This window comes from Ciona robusta, chromosome 2 (genome assembly GCF_009617815.1).
Source record: "Ciona robusta chromosome 2, ASM961781v2".
NCBI classification, from domain to species: Eukaryota; Metazoa; Chordata; class Ascidiacea; order Phlebobranchia; family Cionidae; genus Ciona; species Ciona robusta.
Genome location: NC_143236.1, coordinates 7,633,157 through 7,653,845, shown reverse-complemented (window position 1 = coordinate 7,653,845; position 20,689 = coordinate 7,633,157). Strand labels below are relative to the sequence as shown.

Sequence of the window (20,689 nt, the reverse complement as noted above, 5' to 3'; positions counted from 1 at the left end):
TCTGCACGGTAAAACATTATACCCGTTATCGAGACATGCAATAACTACATCCTAATTTCCGGCGTAAGTAACCGCGTTATACACAGCAAAGTACGAAGGCGTACTTGATTATTGCTTTGTAAAAAGTAGAATACCAATATGATTAGAAACCGTGGTGTTTAAAGGTACCCATAAAATAACAAAAACAATAAAGAAATTTGCAACCAAACGGAAATCGTTATAAAACACGTTACGACAATAATTTAGATATGTCGTTTTCCTATTGTTTTTATTTATATGGCAACGTTTAAATAGTATTGTGTTAGTAGTATAAATCAGAGTCCTAGAAACACATCTATGGCTCTGATATAGATGTATGTACCGCTGCTTCCAAAGAGATTAAAACCATTTTATCTCTTTGGCTGCTTCATATTACACGAAATAGCTGTTTTATTTGCGTGGCTCTTTAACCCCACCTCACGGTTAACAAATAATGCCTTCAAAATCGCAGGCAAACGAAAAGTGTAAGATCTATGATTTCTTAAAATTTTATGTACAATTGTATAAGCTATTAAAATAGGTATAGGCACATAAATGCAATCTTTGCTACTGTACTAATCATAATTTAAAAGCCTTCACAGTTCACATACGTCATTTATTAATCGATATAATGATGTGTACATAGAAAGTTTTAAGAATTATACCCATACATGCATTACAATTTTTACCTATTTTGTTTCCAAAAAAAGGTATAAACTTCAACATGCTCTAGCGACCCCTATCAAATTAATATTCGATTTAAATAAGGGAAGTACCCTTGCTGAAAAGTCGAGTTTCGTATTCGTAGGAGACTAGGAGTTTCCGGTATTTGATTTAACTTGTGGGTGTTGTTTAAAAGCTTGGATGATCTAGCAAGCTAGTGATACTACATCAAGATTACCTGTTAAAAAATAGCGCGGTATGGATGCTATTGATAAATATACTTCAAACCGTCATGAGAGCAGAATCGGCAGCGGTGGATACGGAGTCGTTCGACTTTGTCATCATAAAACTCGTGGCAAGGTTGCCGTGAAATGTACATTGGTCGATGTTAAGATCCGCCCTTCTCAAGATTCGCTTAAAAGGTAGGTGTTCAGCATGCGCATAAATTGGTTTACTTTAGTTTCTAAATATTATACTTTTAGCATGAGTACTACTGCCAGTAAAAATCCCCCCTACGTTGTCTGCTAACCACTAGCCAACAGGAAACAACTACTAACCTCTATATTCAATAACCACGCCTGACCTCTAAGAAATAGCCCCAAGGGTTAAGCGGTTTAATGCTCGTCGCTGCCATTATTGCTGTCTGTGTCCTTCAACAAGATACTTAACACAATTGCTCTAAACCAGTGGTCACTTATGAGTTGTCTACATTGTCAGCCATATTGAAAAACAATTACTAGCAAAGTTATAGCCCTTAAGCGGACACAAGGTGTATGAAACAGAGTATCCACCGTATTACATATTCCCACCCATGAGGGTATATCATAACTTTTATTTATACATTCGAAAATATAAATTAATATCCTTTTTAAACAAACAGAATTGAAAGAGAAGCTGATTTCCTAAAAAAATTTGATCATAAGAATATTATCAAGTTTCTTGAGTTAGTTCGCTGGCCTACAGAGGAAAAAATTAATTTGGGTTTGGTGGTCGAGTACATGGAGCATGGTAACCTACAAGGTTTGTTGGAAAGTGAACTCAGGACTAATGCTGCAGAAGAAATAGAGAAAAGGGAATTGAAGTGGGGCTTAAGGCTAAGAATCTTGCATGAGATATGCAAGGGCCTTGTTTATTTGCACGGTTATGGAAAGGGTTGTTGTCATGGAGACATCAAGCCTGAAAATATTCTTCTGGATGAACAACTTCATGCCAAGATTGCTGATTTTGGCACAGCACGGTTTATACTGTCTACTCAAGCAAGTTGTCATTCGACCTCCAACAGTAATCCACAAGGCCAAGGTTTTGCATACACTCTTGCATATGCTGCACCAGAAGCAGTACGAGGCTTCAAGATAAAACCATCCCATGACATGTTCAGGTATTTTTACAAGTCTTGCCAAGTTGCTGTCATTAATTTATATCAATTTTAGCTTTGGAAGTCTAGCTTATGAAGTTGCAACTCGTGAAAATCCTTGGGAAGGCTCTAATGTGGATCCTAAAATAATAACTCAACTTATCCGAGATGGAGCACACTACACACCAATGGATAAATTCAAAAATTACCTAGAAGACCATGAAGAAGACTTTACAGCCAAGGAACCAGAAATTTTAGAGGAATTAACGAAAGTGTTGGAGAAGTGTTGTTATCAGAAACCCAAAGATAGAATCACTTCCAAGCAAGGTATATTAACATTATTAACATTTGATGCTTGATCAAATTCCAAGTTTAGTCATTTTGTAAAATGGTATTTGAAGACAGTGTAAACTGCAGTTGTTTAATAACATTAACAAATGTGTGTTATCTAGAAAGTTGATCACTTTTTTGCTAACAAGGTCATACATTTAACAGTTTGCAAATAGAAAAGAACAAGTTTGAACATTTTAAAATACGTTTTTATTTCAATGAGTAGCCTATACCATATAATGTCTAACATACTTTACTGTTTAGCATTAGCAGCTGTGGAAAACCTTATTCAACTTAGTGGTGAAAATGAGGTTGATATTGCTTGCCACGTTAAAGAAATAATTGAAGAGAAAAAAAAATCTATGTCTGTTCCTACGAAGAAAGCACATCAAATACCATTAAAGTTGTTCAGCTATCCTTATGATACTGTTATTGGTAAGGTTAAATTTTAAGCATTAACACTAATGTTGCTGCATAGTCTCAATTATTTTTTTCCCAAATAAATAAATATTTGCACAGCCGTAAACCCAACAGCCGTGCTTTTTAACAAATATTTAAATAAAACGAATTGCTATGTAACACCTATGCTTTTTAACCAATGCTTTTCCATTATTTTCCATAAAGTGTTATAATGACTGTTGTTTTGCTGCTGTTAATTCTAATCACTTTGCTCTCTTGAATAAATTTAATTCTTGTTCTTCTAATAGAAAAGATAAACAAAACATAATGTTATGAATATGATGTAAAAAAGTAATCTGGTAAAATAAATTACAATTTTTGTACTATAACCAGAACTGCAATTACAAATATTTGTAGCAAACTGTTACCGACAACTTGGCGTTATGTTTCAAATTTTAGTATTTTTATTATTCTAAAAACTATGTTTCTTTTTATAGATGATAACCTTCCGCCCAGATACCAAGAAGGTTTGTTTTTGTTGTTTGTTATTTTGTGTTTCATGTTAATTTTTATCTGTTTGTTTTCATATAAATGCATAAGTTAGGAACAAAGAAGTGTCAAATTATATGTTTTGTTTTTAGATTTTTATTATTAGAAAATAGAAAAGTGCTTCGGTAATTTTTAATTGCGTGGAACATAAATCTGTTGCAGTTTAGTTCAAAAATGAGTTAACCTTATTCGAAAACCTAACAATCCTTTTTAAGGCCACCAATAAATTATAAACATGTTTAAAGTAATAATTAAAGCATTCTTAGATGCGCCGTTTGTACCACCAACGCCAACCACAGCCAGCTCTGGACCACAGAGAAAACTTACAGACTCACAAATATCAGGTATTTACAGCAGTTGTTTTCTGTTTTTTTTTGTATTTATATCAATAGCCTACTCCTTGTGTACTTTAGAATTTTATTTTTTTGTGCAGAACTAAAGAGCTCACTTTTCATGGTTGGTGGTCACGCATCTAATGTGATAAAACAAGTGTTCAAATTTACACCTAACCTCAGGCGGCTGAAAGAATTTACGGTGAAGCATAAGACTTTAATAAAGTTGGTTTCATATTACAGTTGGTAACACACCAAGCTATAGTGGGTATGGATAGGATGTGGTGACCAACTTAGTTTAACAGCCCCCTTGTTATAACGACTGTCATAACACCCTTGTTATAACAACTGTCGTTTCCTACCCTGCAAGCATAAAGTAAGATACGTTCATTCATAATATAAAGTCTAAATTTCTTGTTGTCAGAAATTAACACAGAAACGATGTGAGTGTGTTGCCCTGCAACTTGGAAGTAAACTGTGTGTGTTTGGTGGTGTGATGGGTGCTCACGCACTTAACACAGTCGAGTGTCTTGATCTTAGTGTGAGCAATTCTTCTTGGGAAAGTCTTGCTCCCATGCTTGAGTGCAGATATCAGGCAGCTGCAACTGTATTGAAGGGTGATCTATCTTTTATATTTATTTTATTTTTGATATTTATCTTTTTATATATTATGTTTTATCTTTTTTATTTTATTTTTTGCACCATACCTGGACCATGATACAGATTGGCATCATGGTAAGGTGCTTAGTTAGAGTGTTTGCATCTTAACTACAAGGTACCATGTTTAATGCCCAATGCTGCTACTATTTATGGATGTATGAGTATGCTTGGAACAGACACTTTATATTCGAAAACCCTAACCCCTAATACTCTCAAATAAATTCATGTTATTTTATGTTTTATTTTATTTCTGGCCCCTCTTTTATTTTATTTATGGTGCTGAGAGTGCTTGCCCTAATGGCACACATTCAATGCTGAATACTGCTACCATGTTGTGGATGTGTGGTCGGGCAAGACACTTTATAGGCCAAAACTCATCACATTTAAGGTAAAATACATCTGTGGTAACTCGTAAGAGGGCACAAGGTGTATAAAGTATAACACAGTGTTACAATGACTGCCGTTGCCAAACATGTTAGTTTGAATCTAATTTTCCATGTTTTTTTTTACAGGAAAAGTTTACATGTTTGGTGGAAAGAATGAAAAAGATGAAATATTGAACTCAATTGAGGTTTACGATGTACTCACCAACGAGTGGACGATGTTGAAACAAAAGTTGACTGAAAGAAGATATGGACATGTTGTGTTTTCTCTTCATGAAGGGGCTTACACTATTACGGGATTGAATGAATACTATAGATTATTTTGCGCACATGAAATTGTACGGACAGTGGTTATAACACAGGTGTTCTGTTTCATACACCTCGTGCCCAATCATGAGTTACCATGTATGCAACTTTGTGGGTAATTTTTATGTATGGGGATTAAGACAACCCATTATGGGCTTCTGCGTTGGAGCAATTGTTGTTTTGCCAAAGAACATACACGCACACAATGGTGGTTGTTTCAAGCCTTGAACCTGTATCTTCTGGTCAGAGTTGTGCACTCTAACCAAAGTTGCACATTCCTGGATAATTTCTTAAATGATTAAATGGATAATTTTTTAAATGATGAAATGGATAATTTTGTTTAATTGCTTATTATAATTCTTGAAACAGAATTCATTGCTTGCTTTGGTGGCAAAAACTACAAAGGAGAACCACTAGACACTGCAGACCTCTTCCATCCTGGAAACAAAACTGTGACACCTTATGACAAACCTATGCCAGAAAAACGCAGTGAAATGGCTTTGGTCTGTTTAGATGAACATGTCCTACTTTTAGGTTAGTAGTTTTAAACAATATGATTAGTTGTTGTATCATTTTACTCACACAGTAGGCAATTCAAAGGACTCTACATCATCATACAGTTTTGTAGGATTTTTTTCCAATAATACCCAATTTGTATAACCCATTAGGCCATTAGTGAACCACTGGGTTGAAGTAATAACCAAGTCTTATTCACCTAAACGTAGTAGAAGCAATTAAATGTGAACCCAGTATCTTCTGACCTCTGGTTTTTAACCCAATACCCTCTAACCACCTTAACAAGTCTTGTATCCATTCAGGTAATAAGGCCAAAAAAATAGGTACATTTAAATAATCTTCAACGGCTCATCTGGTATGAAAAAATGTCATCCGGCAAGACTTTGTCAGGGAATGACAAGCGTCTTAAAATACACTGCGCTTTTTCATACCAGATGAGCCGTTAAAAGATTATTTACATTATGCCTGGTAGCAGTAGTAACAGAATATTCACCCCGCGCCGTGGCGTAGTGGTTAGCGCGCCTGCCTGTAACCATTAGGTAATGGGTTCAAGGCTCGTCGCTGCTACCATTGTGGGCGTATGTGTCCTTGGGCAAGACACTTAACGGCAATTGCTCCAACCCAGTGGTCACTAATGGGTTGTCCAAATTATCAGCCATACATAAAAAAAATGAAAAAATCCCCCCAAAAAATAATCACCCACAAAGTAACATACATGGTAACTCGTAAGCTGGCACGAGGTGTTAAACCCGTGTGATAACGACTGTCGTTTTCCAGCCACGCGAGGATAAAGTAAGTTTCATTCATTCATTCATATGTATATATACCACAGGGGGTATTGTATCCACTGGTGAAGGAAAGTTAAAAGTGATGAAGATTACGAACACAGTTTTATCGTTTAACTTAAAAGAACAGAAATGGGACACCCACAGCTCAATGGAATACCAAAGATGTTCATTTTCTGCTGGTGTTATTGATAACACTGTATATGCAATTGGGGGGTGAGTAGAAATGTTTTATTTTTTTATGTAACTGTTGGTTAAAATACGCACAAAATGAATATTCTACCAAAAATTACAATAGAATTAATTAAAAGCAACCGATTAATAAAAATCTAACATACAATGTGTAGGCCTAAATAAACAGAAAACAACTCAATGCGATAAAAGTAATAATTTGATAAATATATAATAAAAAATAATACACCGTTCAAAATTGTTCAAAAAAAAAAACTTTAAAATGTGAAAAACCTTTCCATATTTTTCTTTGCTACACTGAAGTTCATGTATACCTGCCTCACACAATACACTGTGTTTAGTTTTGGAGAAAACACGCAGCGAAGTTCACTGCGTTCAATTGAAAAATTGGACTTGAGTAAAAACAAGGTCAAGTGGGAAGTAGATATGATGGTAGATTACAACTTATCTGGTCATACAGTTGTTGCTTAAAGCTATCTTGGATTAATCTAATCATGATTATGCATAAAACATAAACCATGATTATAATCTGCATGCACTTTTATATAACTGGATTGTACTTTCCAATCAATGACACTTAGTTATTCTCACATAGCGGGGCAACGAAAGTCCTTATAACGTAGGAGTCTATTTCATACAAGCTTAGGAGTTACCACGTATATATAACTTTGTTGGTAACTGCTTTTTTGCTGCATGGGTGACAATTTCGATAAGCTATTAGTTACCAATGGGTTGGATCAATGTCCATTAATGGGCAATGTCCATTAAGTACCCAAGGATACACACACCAACAAATATTGTTGGTCACCCTTGCTGTTTGCTGTTAAACGCTCCAAAATCTTTTGGGCATAACTGCTAACACTAATTTCTATATCTGACTATTTCTCAACATTATTTAGAAGCGGTTTCATTTTTTTTTCGTTTTATTCAAAGTAGCTGCAATTTGTAGTTATATATCACTGTAAGTTCCAAACAAAACAATTTGCTTCAAAATTGAATGATTTTTAAAATCTGTTCAAAATTTTTACAGTTCAAAATTGTTATTTATTTTTATATCAAAACGTGATTTTTCACAACGCATCTCACACACAAAACGAATATATCTGTACATATTTGACCAGTATGTGAAAATTTATAGATCCTTATTTCTGTAGCATGTTTATGGCTCCCTCGTTTTTAATAGTAAAGCTAGATGCAGTCTTTTTTAGTTTTGCATTTTGTCGTGTTCGCCAAGTTCCAAGCTATTTTTCTTCAAAATCGAAACTAAAACGAATAAAGTTTTGAAAAAATCCAGTTTTAAACACTTAAATACTTTTGTAGTAGATTTAAAGTGACTGTATTATGTTGTAGCTAACTTTTACTGTATAATAAAATATATATCAACTTTATATTGTAACATATTGCCACGGAATGAACTGTACAAACGGTAAGCAACAAATCAGCTATGCGTGACTTTATTATTTTTTTATTCTTTATGGGTGAGGTCTTTGACAAGGACCTGGGATTTAGGCCAGATTTGGTCCATTACCCCAACACCCGGAAAACCCATTAAGTCCTTTGTGCGACCGGTGCCGCGACACCGCATCACACTCAGACGCGTAAAAAATATGCGTGCGTTACAACCCATTGAAAACCGCCGCTCTAATTTCACATATTGACTGAATTAAAAGTTTGATTCGTATTCGGCTCGAAAAATGCTTACAAATTTGTGTAGGAAATTCAGTATAAGATTCGTTTCGGCACAAAATAAGCTATAGGCCTACTACGCTCAGTACAGATGCCGCAACGATAATCACCACACCATGTATTGTTAACGGTAGCGGTCCAGGTATACATTAGTTGGGTGCAATAGCCACGCTTATTAACTGACACCCTTTCCACACCTTTTATCCATAGCGTGTTTTAACAACTGGTGTTTTGTTGATGATTCCCTTCTCTTCGTTCTTTAAATAACATGACCATGGCTATCGTTTTCGAAGTGAAAGATAAAAGTTCGGTGTTGTATTAGTTCTAGTTCCATGCAAGCTTGTACTCCGGTTGTAGTGGGGGTGATATACTAACGCTGTCCCGAGGAACCACGCTACCATCTGACAGCAGCACAGTTTTACTGGTTCCTCTCTTGCTTCGGTCTCTTCTATAATTCCAGCCGAAACCTTCCCGTTTTTTCGCCTCTCTCCCGCACAAGGTGAGACTTCGTTTCGCTGGAGGTTCTACGTCGTCTCGTTTCGTGACCACTTTAGCTGACGAGCTGCGATGCACGGTCGAGCACACGCGTGGCTCGCTACCGTGTAAGAACACATCACTTCCGTCTGACGATGTTCTTTCTGGGCCTGTGTTTGACATCTGAGTTGCAACTGACAAATTCGGCGTTCTTCTAGCTTTTTCTGCACGGTGTCGTATACTGTACTGCGAGGATAGCGAGGCCGCCCCACTGCCTTGCCTGCGAACAGAAGACGACGAGCAGCGATAAAGTTTGCCCGGGTGAGGGCGCGGCGGAGACGATTTCATGATTAAACGACGCCATACGGCGTAAGCAAGGTACCTGTAGAAGGTCATATAGTTAAATACACAGCTGTGGATTTGAATATGCACGTATGCAAAACGTATCACTCCATAGATTTGAATTCTATATTTAAATGTCAGGCTTGATGATTCAGTTTGTCGCTGTATCTTGCAGTAACGTTTTAGCTATTCTTTTATCTTCGCTACCGTGGTCGAAAAGCCAAGCAAAACGTTAATATTGTTGCTATAGTAGAGTGGGGAAGATGGGTGTTTTAAACAATTAACAACGGTCCATGGGAGTCGTAAGGATACGGTTTTATATTTCTTTGAATATTCTTTGTTTATTACCAAATGGGACGAGAAAATAGAAAGAAAATGTGTCCCATCTCCCCCACCCTACTATATATGATAATCCGTAGGTTGAAAGCTTACTTACTTAAAAGTACACCACATCCGCGGAAGTCGAAGTGAATATATAATCGGGTTTGCGAGCGGGTGGATCACAGCGGAAGCGAGACAATAATCGAACCAAACAATGAGTCGTTTGTCATCCACTATGACGTCATACACGAACAGCGTTACCACCGGCAACCAGCAAATGAAGAAAACTCCCATCACGATAACAAGGGTCTTGGCAAGACGGATTTCTCGTCGCCTATGTATCATAACGAAGGGGCCGCGACTCGCAACAGGGCCCACCACGCTCCCGTTTCGATGCCGCTTAGATCCTGCTCGACGCCGCACAGAGGCGAAAATCGCCCAGTAGAGTCCAACCATTGCGATAAGGCTGACTACGAAGTAGGAGACGCCAACGATCAAATAGCTCTTGCTGAACGGTGTGAAGCTTTGCGAACAATAGTTTTTGTCACACACACACATCGCATCACGTGGGCATGTGCAGAAATCCTCACCGCATGACCAGCCCACTAAGGGGGCAACTAGGAACAAGGAAATTGCGCAAATCCAAGTTAGAACTATGAGTATCGCCGCCGACCGATTGGTGAATACCGTTCCATATCGTCGATCGTCGTTAATTTTTAAGTATCTGCAAAACGGGACACATTTAGTATAAACGTAGAATTGAAAGAACAAATGACTGAATGTATATAACTGGCTTTATCTTTGGTTGGTGGGGCAACGACAGTCGTTAAAACACGGGTGTTCTGTTTCATACAACTCGTGCCAGCTTATCATGTATATAACTTTCTGCGTGATGGTAATACATATCTATAAAATAGCTTTATCCTAGAGCGAGGCATGGAAGGGGAAAAAAGCTGAAGAATTGGCCCATGACCCCAAAAGGCCGTTAAATGTAACCGAAATCAACATGAGTTTCGTCACGGTCAGATCATACCGTGAACTGTTACTCTACCATTGATTCATTGCACGTTGAATGGCAAGAGTAGCCTACTATATACTATGCTTAACGGATATGGAAGTCCGCGCACCGCTATGACGTACGAAAGTTCCTCAAACAAAGAATAGACCGCGTAATGCAAGTTAAATCCGGGTTTTTTTTGCCTTCCTACTCTATTCCAGGTAATACACGGAATAAAACCGACGCTGTACTTGGTAACGAACATTAATTTTAATGATCAAAGAGTATCCATAATGGCATTAATCTAATTTTAAATCTAAATTTAATCGATTCGATTTTTAAAACACTGGTTTAACGGTCAGTTTTAATATAATTGCGACAGCTTTACATGTATATGACACGTTTGTAATAAAATCGTATTATAAATATAGGCGTCATGTTTCAATAAAAACTAATCGGTTATAAGCTTAGAGTTCGGAAAATTACCTGTCTCCCGCTATAACCATAAGATTATTGACCGAAGCGCTGAAACACACTACTGCTAAACCTTTCAAGACAATTCTTTCCCATGAGTGGTCACTCACTGGCAGAAATATCGCCAGTAAGATTGTGATGCCAGTCAGAAGATCAGCCGTTGCTAAACTACTTATGAAGAAGAATGTTGGTGTCCTGGATGAAAATGAAAGGGTGTTATTTGTTAGTGTGTTGCCACTTATAGTAGAGTGGGGGGAGGCGGGACATCTTTAGCACATAGTATACAAATATCTTGATCGTGTTTTAAACAATCAACAACGGTCTATGGGAGTCGTGAGAATACAGTTTTATGATTCTTTGTTTACTACAAAACGAAACGAGAAAATAGAATGAAAATGTATCCAATCTTCCCCCACCCTACTATACCTTTTAAAGCTTATGGGAAACGATTCATCAAAAGTTAAAATTTATGTTTAATAATTTTACTGGTCACTTTACACAGGAAAATTGTTGCAAATATACATGTCACGTACATATATGCCTACTTCCGCTTATTAAAGCAAAGCCTTCGCTTCCCTTTGACTTTCGGATTACTAAACAAATTTGACAACTAGGCTGTAGTATGAACATCCATTTACGTTTTGTTTTTATGTTTTGTATGACAACATTTTTACTCTTCGCAACACAACTACAGATATGCCTTACATAATATAGTAGTGTAGGAAAGATGGGACACCTGTTCATTTAACTTTTTTCGTCCTATTTGGTAGTAAACGAATAACATTCAAAGAATTGTAAAACCGTACTCTCACGGCTCCCATATACCATTGTTGTTTAAAACACAATCAGGATATTTGGATATTATGTGCTAAAGGTGTCCTATCTTTCCCCACAGTACTATTATGTACACAGGGCCGATCTCTAGTTATATGAACGTCAAAAAATGACGCCAACAGTAAACAAAAACAAACAATATGATAACGCCACTGACCTAAAAGCTCGTGGGCCGATATAAATTACCAACAACACGCAGAAATTGACGAATATTGCCAATATACAAGCGATTGATGTCGCAATTTCAACGGGAGAGGTTGATCTTGGTTCTAAACCGATGAATGTGGCGTTCTCCATGTTTGATGCACTCTGGTTGACTACCTGTGTGTATAGATACTAAGTTTAGTAGGGTGCGGAAATGGTGCACTTTTAATCAAATTTCTCGTTCTATTTGGTAGTAAACACAGAACATTTAAAGAAATATAGCACCGTAACCTCACGATCCCATATACAGTTGTTAATTGTTTAAAACAAGAACAACATATGTAATATTTCGTGCTAAAGGTGTCCCACCTTACCCCACAGTACTATAAAATAGTTTACGAAAGAAACTGCTATATTAGACGATTTAAGATCAAAGTGGGCACGAGATGTACAATACCTGTTTTACAAAAAAAAAAACTAAAATAAGTTACATTTAATTATTAAAGATAGTACGGTTTTCGATACTTTATATACTGAGTAAACATACCTGGTGTATTTGGCTGGTAGTAGAAACATCGTCGGTTGCATATATCCTTTCCAATGTATATCCGCTTTGATTTAACACGTCCTGTACACCCTGTATAGACATTGCGCAACTCTATTGTTTATTGCATCTGCAACACACGGTGGTTTATCACTAAATATAACGACGAACAACAGCATTAGGTATTTGGTCGTCGCTGTGGTAATGATTTGTTTATAATTATGTTTCAATTTACAAATTCCTGGATTTTCTTCACCACTCAAACCCGCAATCAACGTAATACTATTGACAATCTCCCTAAAGAATGAACCGGTTTTAAAGTCAGTTGACACCAAATGCAAATCGGCCACCGCACGGGTGGTTTGCTTCAATTTCTCTTGTCATAAATAAGATAAAGCGCTCTCTGATGATGTACAGGCTTTTAAAGACTTCTGGTTTAATCTACAACGGCCTTGTTTCACTTGACATCACAAGCAAAACAAGTCTTGTTTTTCTAGAACTACTTTACTTCGCCACTTTTGCCAGGAACCGCTGACCGTCACTCTACTTTAACATACGAGCCATATAACAGGTGATGGCAATAACATAAACACAGCGTCAACTCTCGAACCAACTCCGGCGCTGCTGTTGCTCAATGTATATAGAAAAAGGCTTCGCTCCTGCTCCTGCAGTGTCGTCTTACTTTGCGCGCACTTGCGTACGCACTGTGGCCGGATATCGCGACACCCTTGCATCCTGTCATGCTAAAAGCTGCAAAGCACACCGTCACCGCGAAAACAACTCGGCTGCCACAGATCTGTTGATTTTTTGATGGTTGCTAAATCGTTGTGTTTTGTAAGTTACCATATTGCTTCTGATTTTTTTGTCGAAATCGCCCGTCTATTCTTTGTGCGTTGAGTTCTTCATAAAAGCCTGTCAAGACGAAACTGAGTTTGCACCCGCTAGACGGCGTTGTGGAGCCGCATGTGAAGAAAACTAAACGCTTATTAAATACTGTTAATTACCTGTTTGTGTTTTGTTTACGTTGTCTATATGTGTTTAAATAGTTTTTTAGCGGAAGTTGGTTTCTGTGCGAAAGAACAAAATGTTTACAACCGCTAGACGACGCTGCTGAGACATATTACTTTATAATAGAGTTGTATTTTATAAACGGAGAAGCACTTTGTCGATATAGTAAACATAAACAATTATGGCAAAATATTATTGCTTCGATATATGTTTATTCAACAATGAACTCGCTTCTTTTTAAATGATCTAACGAAATATAACCCTCTGTGTATCGCAGTTTGAAATTCCAGACTAATCTTTTCCGCTTAAGCGTCTCATAACACATAGGAAGCCAGTGTTCGAAACCAGACTCCGTAGGTTTTAAACGTGAACAGGTGAAATAACATAACGAAACCAACGCAATGCCTGCTGTTTACTCCTGCTTACGTCTTAACATTTAAAACCGATCCCTGCCAAGAGGTATCGAATTATATCGAATAAGCGCGGGTTTCGGGAACAGCCTCTCCAATGTGTATTTATCCTAAATGCAAACAGTGTATTTGGCCGTGCGGCGCCATTGGAGCTCAATTCCCATATTGCGACAATTATATGAACGGTATGGAATCTTCAACTGAGCACAGAAGATCTACCACACATATCGCTTCACTGATGACTGCCCAGGGTGGCAGACTACTCGGCCCAAGTTAAGTTATATCTATCAATTACCGAACCCCGTGTGTTACACTTCAAGAGTTGGCGGGCAGCCGCTCCGACTGTGAATTGAAGTAATCTTTTGTCGCCACTCCGTTGAAAGTGCTGTCGAGACTGCAGGCCGACAGGAGCTAATGGTTTTTACTGTTGTCTCTTTCAATTAGAGCTGCCTCGAGCGCTCGGTGGTTTGCTTTCAATACACAAATCATAATGTCAAGTACCGACCGCTTTTTCCCGCCGCAAAACAGCGTTGTTTTATTTTTGTTTGCAAACCATGATCATTGGGGTTATGTTGCAGCCATTACTCAAATATGTTGGAGCGTAAGGTAAACCTTCGGGTTATCAAATTTTCTTCCGGGGATTAAGGATCCCGAACTCCGGCGGCGGTTCACTGAATTCCCCGAGCCCTAATATGTCAATGTCCGCGGTGTGGTACATTCCGATTCGAAGAAGTATAAACATAATTATTTAATCAACTCCTATAATCGCATTTGTCGAATATCTTCGTAGCGAATAGCGAAGTGAAGATATAGAACTCGCGTACGTGGCAAACACCTTTGCGGGTCTACACCATTGTTAAAGCTTTTTTATAACAAGTGAAACCAGCACTTATGAACGGGAGGTCGTTTAAGTGAATTAATTGGATTTTTCTGGTCGTCTCTCACGTGACTGCGTTGTCATTGACAACAAATTACAACCGTCAAAGTGCGATCAAAATAATCGTTAGCGGCGATATAAAGGTTTGGTTCGGCCAGAAATCGGTGTGTAATGGACTCTTAAGTGAGTGAGATGGACCCGTGGTACAAGTTATGGCGTTTTGCTGCCAGTCGGACAATGATTAGTTGCTGCTTGTTTTCAATACTTGATTTACTGCTTTCTGTTTGGTTACAAACACTTTCTTTTGCGTCACGTCCCGCGCGAGAGTCTAAAAATGCGCAGGACCTTTACGTAGGTTGCCATTTCTGCTCGACTGGTATGCCCCACACTTACTGCGGCCGCATAGTAGCCAAGTGCTCGAGTTTTGTTTAGCCTCTTCGTGCCAAGGCGTCACTTTCGACTAGAGCTTACCAGCGGTAGCAAGTAAACAGACCTTAGTCGATGTTTTTAGTCTTTGAAGCGACGGAATGACATGATACGCTTTGATTCCCACCGAATGACAACACGCCGTTAAAAGCGTCGACGTTTCAAAAATAACCCGCCGCTTCCATACTTAAAGGGGGGCTGTTGTACTGTTACGTCATACGGGTGATTAGACCGGTTAATGTAAATACGGCGGGGGCAGAAGCTGCTGCGGGGTGGGTGGCGCGATGTGTAACTGCCTGCGATTACACGACACGGACTGCGCCCCAGTGTTCGGCAAAATACGCCTTCATCTTCGTTGTTGCGTCTCGATCGAAACTGACGTACGTGGCTAAGTGATTTCGCACAAAATAAACATGCTTGCCACTCACGCGATCGTATTTCGCTAGGTTTTGTTTTCACTTTCTCATCCCAATTTATAAAGCAAGAAAGTCGGGCCGATGGTACCTTATATACCAGCGCGGATGCTCCAACCCGGTACAATGACCTCAATAGATAGCTAGGATGTGTGTTTCTTCCGCAAACAAACACTCAGCTTCAGGTTCAACTACCAGGGCGACCTTACACGCACGGTATGTTGTAACGAAAACACATTAGAACTCGTTACTGTTTTACCGGGGCAGCGTTAGCAGTGCGAATCAAAGTAACAAAAGGCCCATTAACTTCGACTTTAACTATATATATACCCAACTGTGTACTGTGATTGTCTATTATAGAGCTTAAGCCATGTAACATGCCCGATGTAGTAGAGTGGGAGAAGATGGGACACATTAGCACATTATGTCCAAATGTTCTGATCTTGTTTTCAACAATTAGCAACGGTCTATGGGTGTCGTGAGGGTACGGTTTTATAATTCATTGAATACTTTTGTTCACCACAAAATGGGGCAAGAAAATAGAATGAAAAGATATTCCATCTTCCTCCATCCTACTATATAACATCGTCATTGGTAAAGTTTCATATTGGTTTAGATGTTTACCTTTGAAACTGAGTAGTGAGTTCTGTGGTAATTATGATCGACACTTTCATTATTCGATAAATTTAACAGTCAGTTTTACTGTTTTGTTTTACGTAAATGTGCTACCACTGAATTTTGGGTTAAAAATTCTAACAGTGTTAATAAAGCCCATTGTTGCGATTCACCTCTACCTTTTAAAAAGAGGCCTTACTCTATAACGAATTCTCGTGAAAAGTATTGTTTATATTCAACTTTGGCAAATGATGCTTCGGTCGGATGGCTTACGTTTGTTGTATTGTCATAAGGGACACAGCGAAGCAACAGCCTGCGGCATAAAACCGGACATTGCTACCTCTCAAGCTGCTGATGTTTTGCAGAGTGCATTGCATACAATGCAGCATATAAATCGTATTATGTGAAACGAATTCTATGTTACGAAAGTTAACAACATTATTTTTTCAAGTCGCCATAGCCCCCCGTTTTCATGTTGTAAATATAAGTTCCTTAAATATAAAATAACCTATTTTTATATAGAGTGGCGAAATGAGACATATTTTCGGGATATTCTCACGTTCCATTTGGTAGCAAACAAAGAACATTTAAATAAATATAAAGCTGTATCCTCACGATTTCCACAGACCGTTAATTGTTTAAAACACGATCAAGATATTTGGATGTTTGTGCTAATAGTGTCCCGTCTTCCCGACTAAGAAAAGGGATTTATTTAAAACGAGGAGAGTGAAGTTAACAGCGAAACGGCAGTTGTTAAAACACGTTATGGATAAAAAGTTAAAATGCATGGCTATTGCGCCTATCTATACAAACGTATTGTATGAAGGTTTAATGCTGAGGTCATGCATGCGCCAGAACAAGTTTCATTTTATATCAGTTCAGAAACTCATTTGACCTTCAGACGGATATACAAAGCGTTTACAGCTCATAAAAAAACTCCAAAGTTAAAAATGGGCCAACGCAGATGCGCCAGCGTCTGTTACGTATATACAGCGGTTGCGTTTTTGGCAAAAAAAAGCATTCCGAAAAAACGCGACGTCAACTAATCTTGGTCCGAAAACCGGTTTTAAAATGTCTCGTTGTTCGCTGCAACCACTGATTAAAATAGAAACTCACTGACGAACATAAACGGATTTACGATCAGTCACATATTTGTTTATCGCTTGCGCGGCGTCTGTCCCACGCACGAAATGCTATTGACGTAGGACGTACGTCAAGGCGCGCAGTTGCCGCGATGGGATAAACTTAGCCTGGAAGAGCTTAAGTGAGATAAAATAGTTCTTAACGTACAGCAGCGCAAATGCTCCTGTTTAGAGGACAAATCCTTCACTAATGCTCTACAGAGAGCTCTATATGTGACCTATACTTAACCGAGGCGGCGTCATGCGTATTTTAGTGCAGCGAATCATATACGTGAACGTGTAAACAACGTACGACATTACAACCGATGCAAAAATAAAAACACGCGAGGTTATAATCGCTTAACGTCAAACTATTTATTTTGGGAGAACAAAATGTTCGGAAACGTCACTATGGAAAAGTACATAACCTCGAATCGCACAATTTCCCCTTGGATCACCTGCCAGAAATAAAACCGGGAAATTTTACAGTTTGCCACTGTGACCACCATTTGCGATAATACCGCGAAGTTTTATTGGCCAAATCTCTTTCCACGCCCCTGTCTTGAATACCCTTTCAAGCGGATCTTCACACGTGTGATCAAAGCCATTCGTGAACGAATGTGGGGATTACTTTGCCAGTTTACCTCGGTTTAAAATTGTTCACATACCGACTTGCCACCGGGATTTTATGCTACTGTGGCCACGCACATGCGCATGCTCGCTTGATAGGTTAAAGCCCAACCAAACACCGGGTTTTAAGATCCAACGGACTGGTCAATATTGTTGCAGGTGGGGACTTTGAAGGTGTGAACATATCGTCTAATTAACGTCGCTCTTGCGCCCTGTGTTATCGATCATGAGAGAGAAATCTGATCCAGACTCGAAGTCCCAGTTTTAGCGACTAAGGCAACCGCATGTCTGAAATCTTTTTTCGCCTCCACGTCGATTAGTGTTTGCAGAAAAAGCGATTGAACGATAAGCGAGCGATGAGCGTCACTGGTTATACAACCAACGGTAGTGTGTTAAACTTGAGGTTTAACTGGCATTATACCACGGTTAGTTTCAAAATATCAAACATACCACTGCCAGGAACTACATGTACGTGTTAGGTTTATCGTTTTTAGGTCAACCGAACCTGGCTGCAAATATGAAAATAACACGAAACGCAAGAACTTGGAAAACCAAATTTTCTTCTAAACATAGGGGCTAAAAGATTTGCGATAAAGTCGATTATGTAAGCCTAAGACGTAGGTGACATTGCACGTCACTTCAAGTTTAAATTAAACTTTTCAACGGTTGCCCGATGCTACGCTTAATATTATAGATGGCCAAAGGTTATCTCCATGTAAACCTGCACTAATCTCTAGCTGTTACGCAACTCAATACTTGCGTAACGCAGCGAGCGGTTGCGTAACGACCCACCCAACAACACGTTATATAATGCTTAACCTTAATATAAAAGTCAAGCCGGGAATATCTTGCAGACGGTGATTGTAAAGGACACCCACAAGACAGGGGCGTATGGAGTTAGAGTCGGCACTTGGCGGCAAATTTACCCTAAACGTGCATAGAGAGTTGCTCAGAAGTAAATTTATAAATCATAATTAATATTCAGTGTGATAGTTTTATATAGTAGGGTGGGGTAACATGGGTCACTTTTATCACATATAATATCCAAATACCATGATCATGTTTTAAACAATTAACAACGGTCTATGGGAGTGGTAAGGACACGATTTTAGAATTCTTTGAATGTTCTTCGTTTACTACTAAACAGGACGAGAAAATAGAATGAAAAGGCGTCTAATCACCCCCCACCCTACTATGTATGCAGTGAGATGGGGTCAGATTGGACACGTTTTATTCTCTTTTCTCGCCTCATAAGTTCCATCGGAGTAAACAAGAAAAATTAAAATAAATATATAACCGTAACCTTACGACTCTGAAAGACCGTTGTTAATTGTTAAAACACGAATAGGAAATATGGGACATTTTGTACTTATCCCATCTTACCCCACAGTACTATATAATGTCTATAATTCAAGTTCTCAGTTCAAATAGTTCCGTATATTATAAGCTTAACAGCAATAAGCTCTGATGGTGTATTGCTATACATTGTTTATCCAATGTGGTAAAATGCCGGTTCGCATTAACACGCACCAAATATGCTTTCTATGCAAGTGAACCTGTTCACGAAGGATTTAAAATTAGATTTCTGAGAAAAACCGGAAAACCAAAATTTTTAAACATACAAGGTAGAGTGTCTTGACAATAAGACATTCACCTATAGGTGGTACGATTGCTGTTTCGAGTCCCATAACCGGTTTAAGATCGAAAGACTTTCACTTATTCTGCTGCAGCCAAGCGCTTTCGAAATGATAAACATCGAAAGTTTGAACTGCATAAACCACGAACTCTCTGTTCCGTTCTGATTTGACAGACGGTCGCTTAAATCCGTTCTATATTTAGCACTGATAACGATGTGTTTATAGATCAGTTTATATCAAGCTTGCGAACACCGAGGACTTTTGCAAGGTGAGCCAAATTTAAGTTGCTGTCAATCCGCTGCAATCAAGCAGAATACGTATATGCCACGTTGCTTCCATTGCTATGAGCAACCCGTAACCACTGAACCCCTATTACCATTCACGACGTTTATACATTTTGGTGTTTTATAATCCCCTCTTATCGCAGTTAAATCACGCCAGCTGTTATAATGTTCATGTTTGAACTTGGACGAGTTTAACGACCGAAAGTCAGTTGATATATATAGTAGAGTGGGGGAAGATGGGACACCTTTAGCACATAATATCCAAATATCCTGGTCAACGGTCCATGGGAGTCGTGAGCACACGGTTTTATTATTCTTTGAATGTTCTTTGTTTACTACCAAATGGGACGAGAAAATTAATTAAAAGTTGTCTCATCTTCCCCCATAAATATAATATTTATTGGCTATAACTTTATGTCAAATCTCTGCAATAAAAATGATTATAGTTTAATAATATTAGCTGTATTACAAGAACTGTGCATTAGGTGATACATTTCTACGTTAAGTGTGTGCCTGTACGGGAATTGCCTCTCTTGCATTCCCCTTCCCATGCCCTGCGTTGATTACTCTATTACTAAGCTTACTGTAATAAAGTGCAAACTGTACAGTCAGTTGTGAGATCTGAATGTCAGCGGTTTGAAAGCAATGAAAGAAGACAGTGATGTAGGATTACGTATAGCAAATGTTTCAAATGTTGAAATATTACATTAACATAAAGATTAACATAAAGATGCTGCATACATTGCAGGTAAGAATGTGAATAACCAAATTACTATTTATTTATGTTAAATGTTAAATCTAAACTTATGTAAACGTTGTTGTCGAAACCAACGCCCAAAAAGTACAGCAACAATAAATATTATGCAACACAGAAAAAATGTATTTTCTTTTTGACATTTCACCATATTAAACAGCTGACAAACTTAGTTCCTAATGTTCACAGTTGAACCGAATTTCAAGACGTT

General features: G+C 38.3%; 2 protein-coding genes across 2 annotated transcripts; one reads left to right on the top strand and one right to left on the bottom strand.

Annotated features, from left to right (window-relative positions):
- The first annotated feature begins 790 nt into the window (after positions 1-790).
- LOC149740786 (uncharacterized) lies at positions 791-7,875 on the top strand. Its single transcript, XM_089872717.1, has 12 exons — positions 791-1,103; positions 1,562-2,059; positions 2,112-2,362; positions 2,630-2,800; positions 3,262-3,291; positions 3,580-3,657; positions 3,747-3,847; positions 4,070-4,262; positions 4,818-4,967; positions 5,364-5,528; positions 6,343-6,511; positions 6,829-7,875. The coding sequence occupies exons 1-12, from the start codon at positions 940-942 to the stop codon at positions 6,956-6,958; spliced, it is 2,100 nt and encodes a 699-aa protein (XP_089728843.1). The 5' UTR covers positions 791-939; the 3' UTR covers positions 6,959-7,875.
- On the bottom strand, positions 7,509-12,922 carry LOC149740785 (sphingosine 1-phosphate receptor 3-like). Its single transcript, XM_089872726.1, has 5 exons — positions 12,307-12,922; positions 11,773-11,936; positions 10,794-10,976; positions 9,426-10,034; positions 7,509-9,029 (listed from the first exon to the last, which is right to left on the bottom strand). Exons 1-5 carry the CDS (start codon positions 12,406-12,408, stop codon positions 8,498-8,500), a joined length of 1,590 nt encoding a protein of 529 aa, XP_089728852.1. The 5' UTR covers positions 12,409-12,922; the 3' UTR covers positions 7,509-8,497.
- Positions 12,923-20,689: the final 7,767 nt, after the last annotated feature.

Bases quoted from the DNA above. Each gene is read 5' to 3' on its own strand.
- LOC149740786 (XM_089872717.1), top strand. From the start codon at position 940: ATGGATGCTATTGATAAATATACTTCAAACCGTCATGAGAGCAGAATC. The intron at 3,848-4,069 runs GTGAAGCATAAG...TCTTGTTGTCAG, and splicing joins GGCGGCTGAAAGAATTTACG to AAATTAACACAGAAACGATG. The intron at 6,512-6,828 runs GTGAGTAGAAAT...CACTGTGTTTAG, and splicing joins ACTGTATATGCAATTGGGGG to TTTTGGAGAAAACACGCAGC.
- LOC149740785 (XM_089872726.1), bottom strand. From the start codon at position 12,408: ATGTCTATACAGGGTGTACAGGACGTGTTAAATCAAAGCGGATATACA. The intron at 11,937-12,306 runs GTATGTTTACTC...CTATACACACAG, and splicing joins CTACCAGCCAAATACACCAG to GTAGTCAACCAGAGTGCATC. The intron at 10,035-10,793 runs GTAATTTTCCGA...CCCGTTTTGCAG, and splicing joins ATGGTTATAGCGGGAGACAG to ATACTTAAAAATTAACGACG.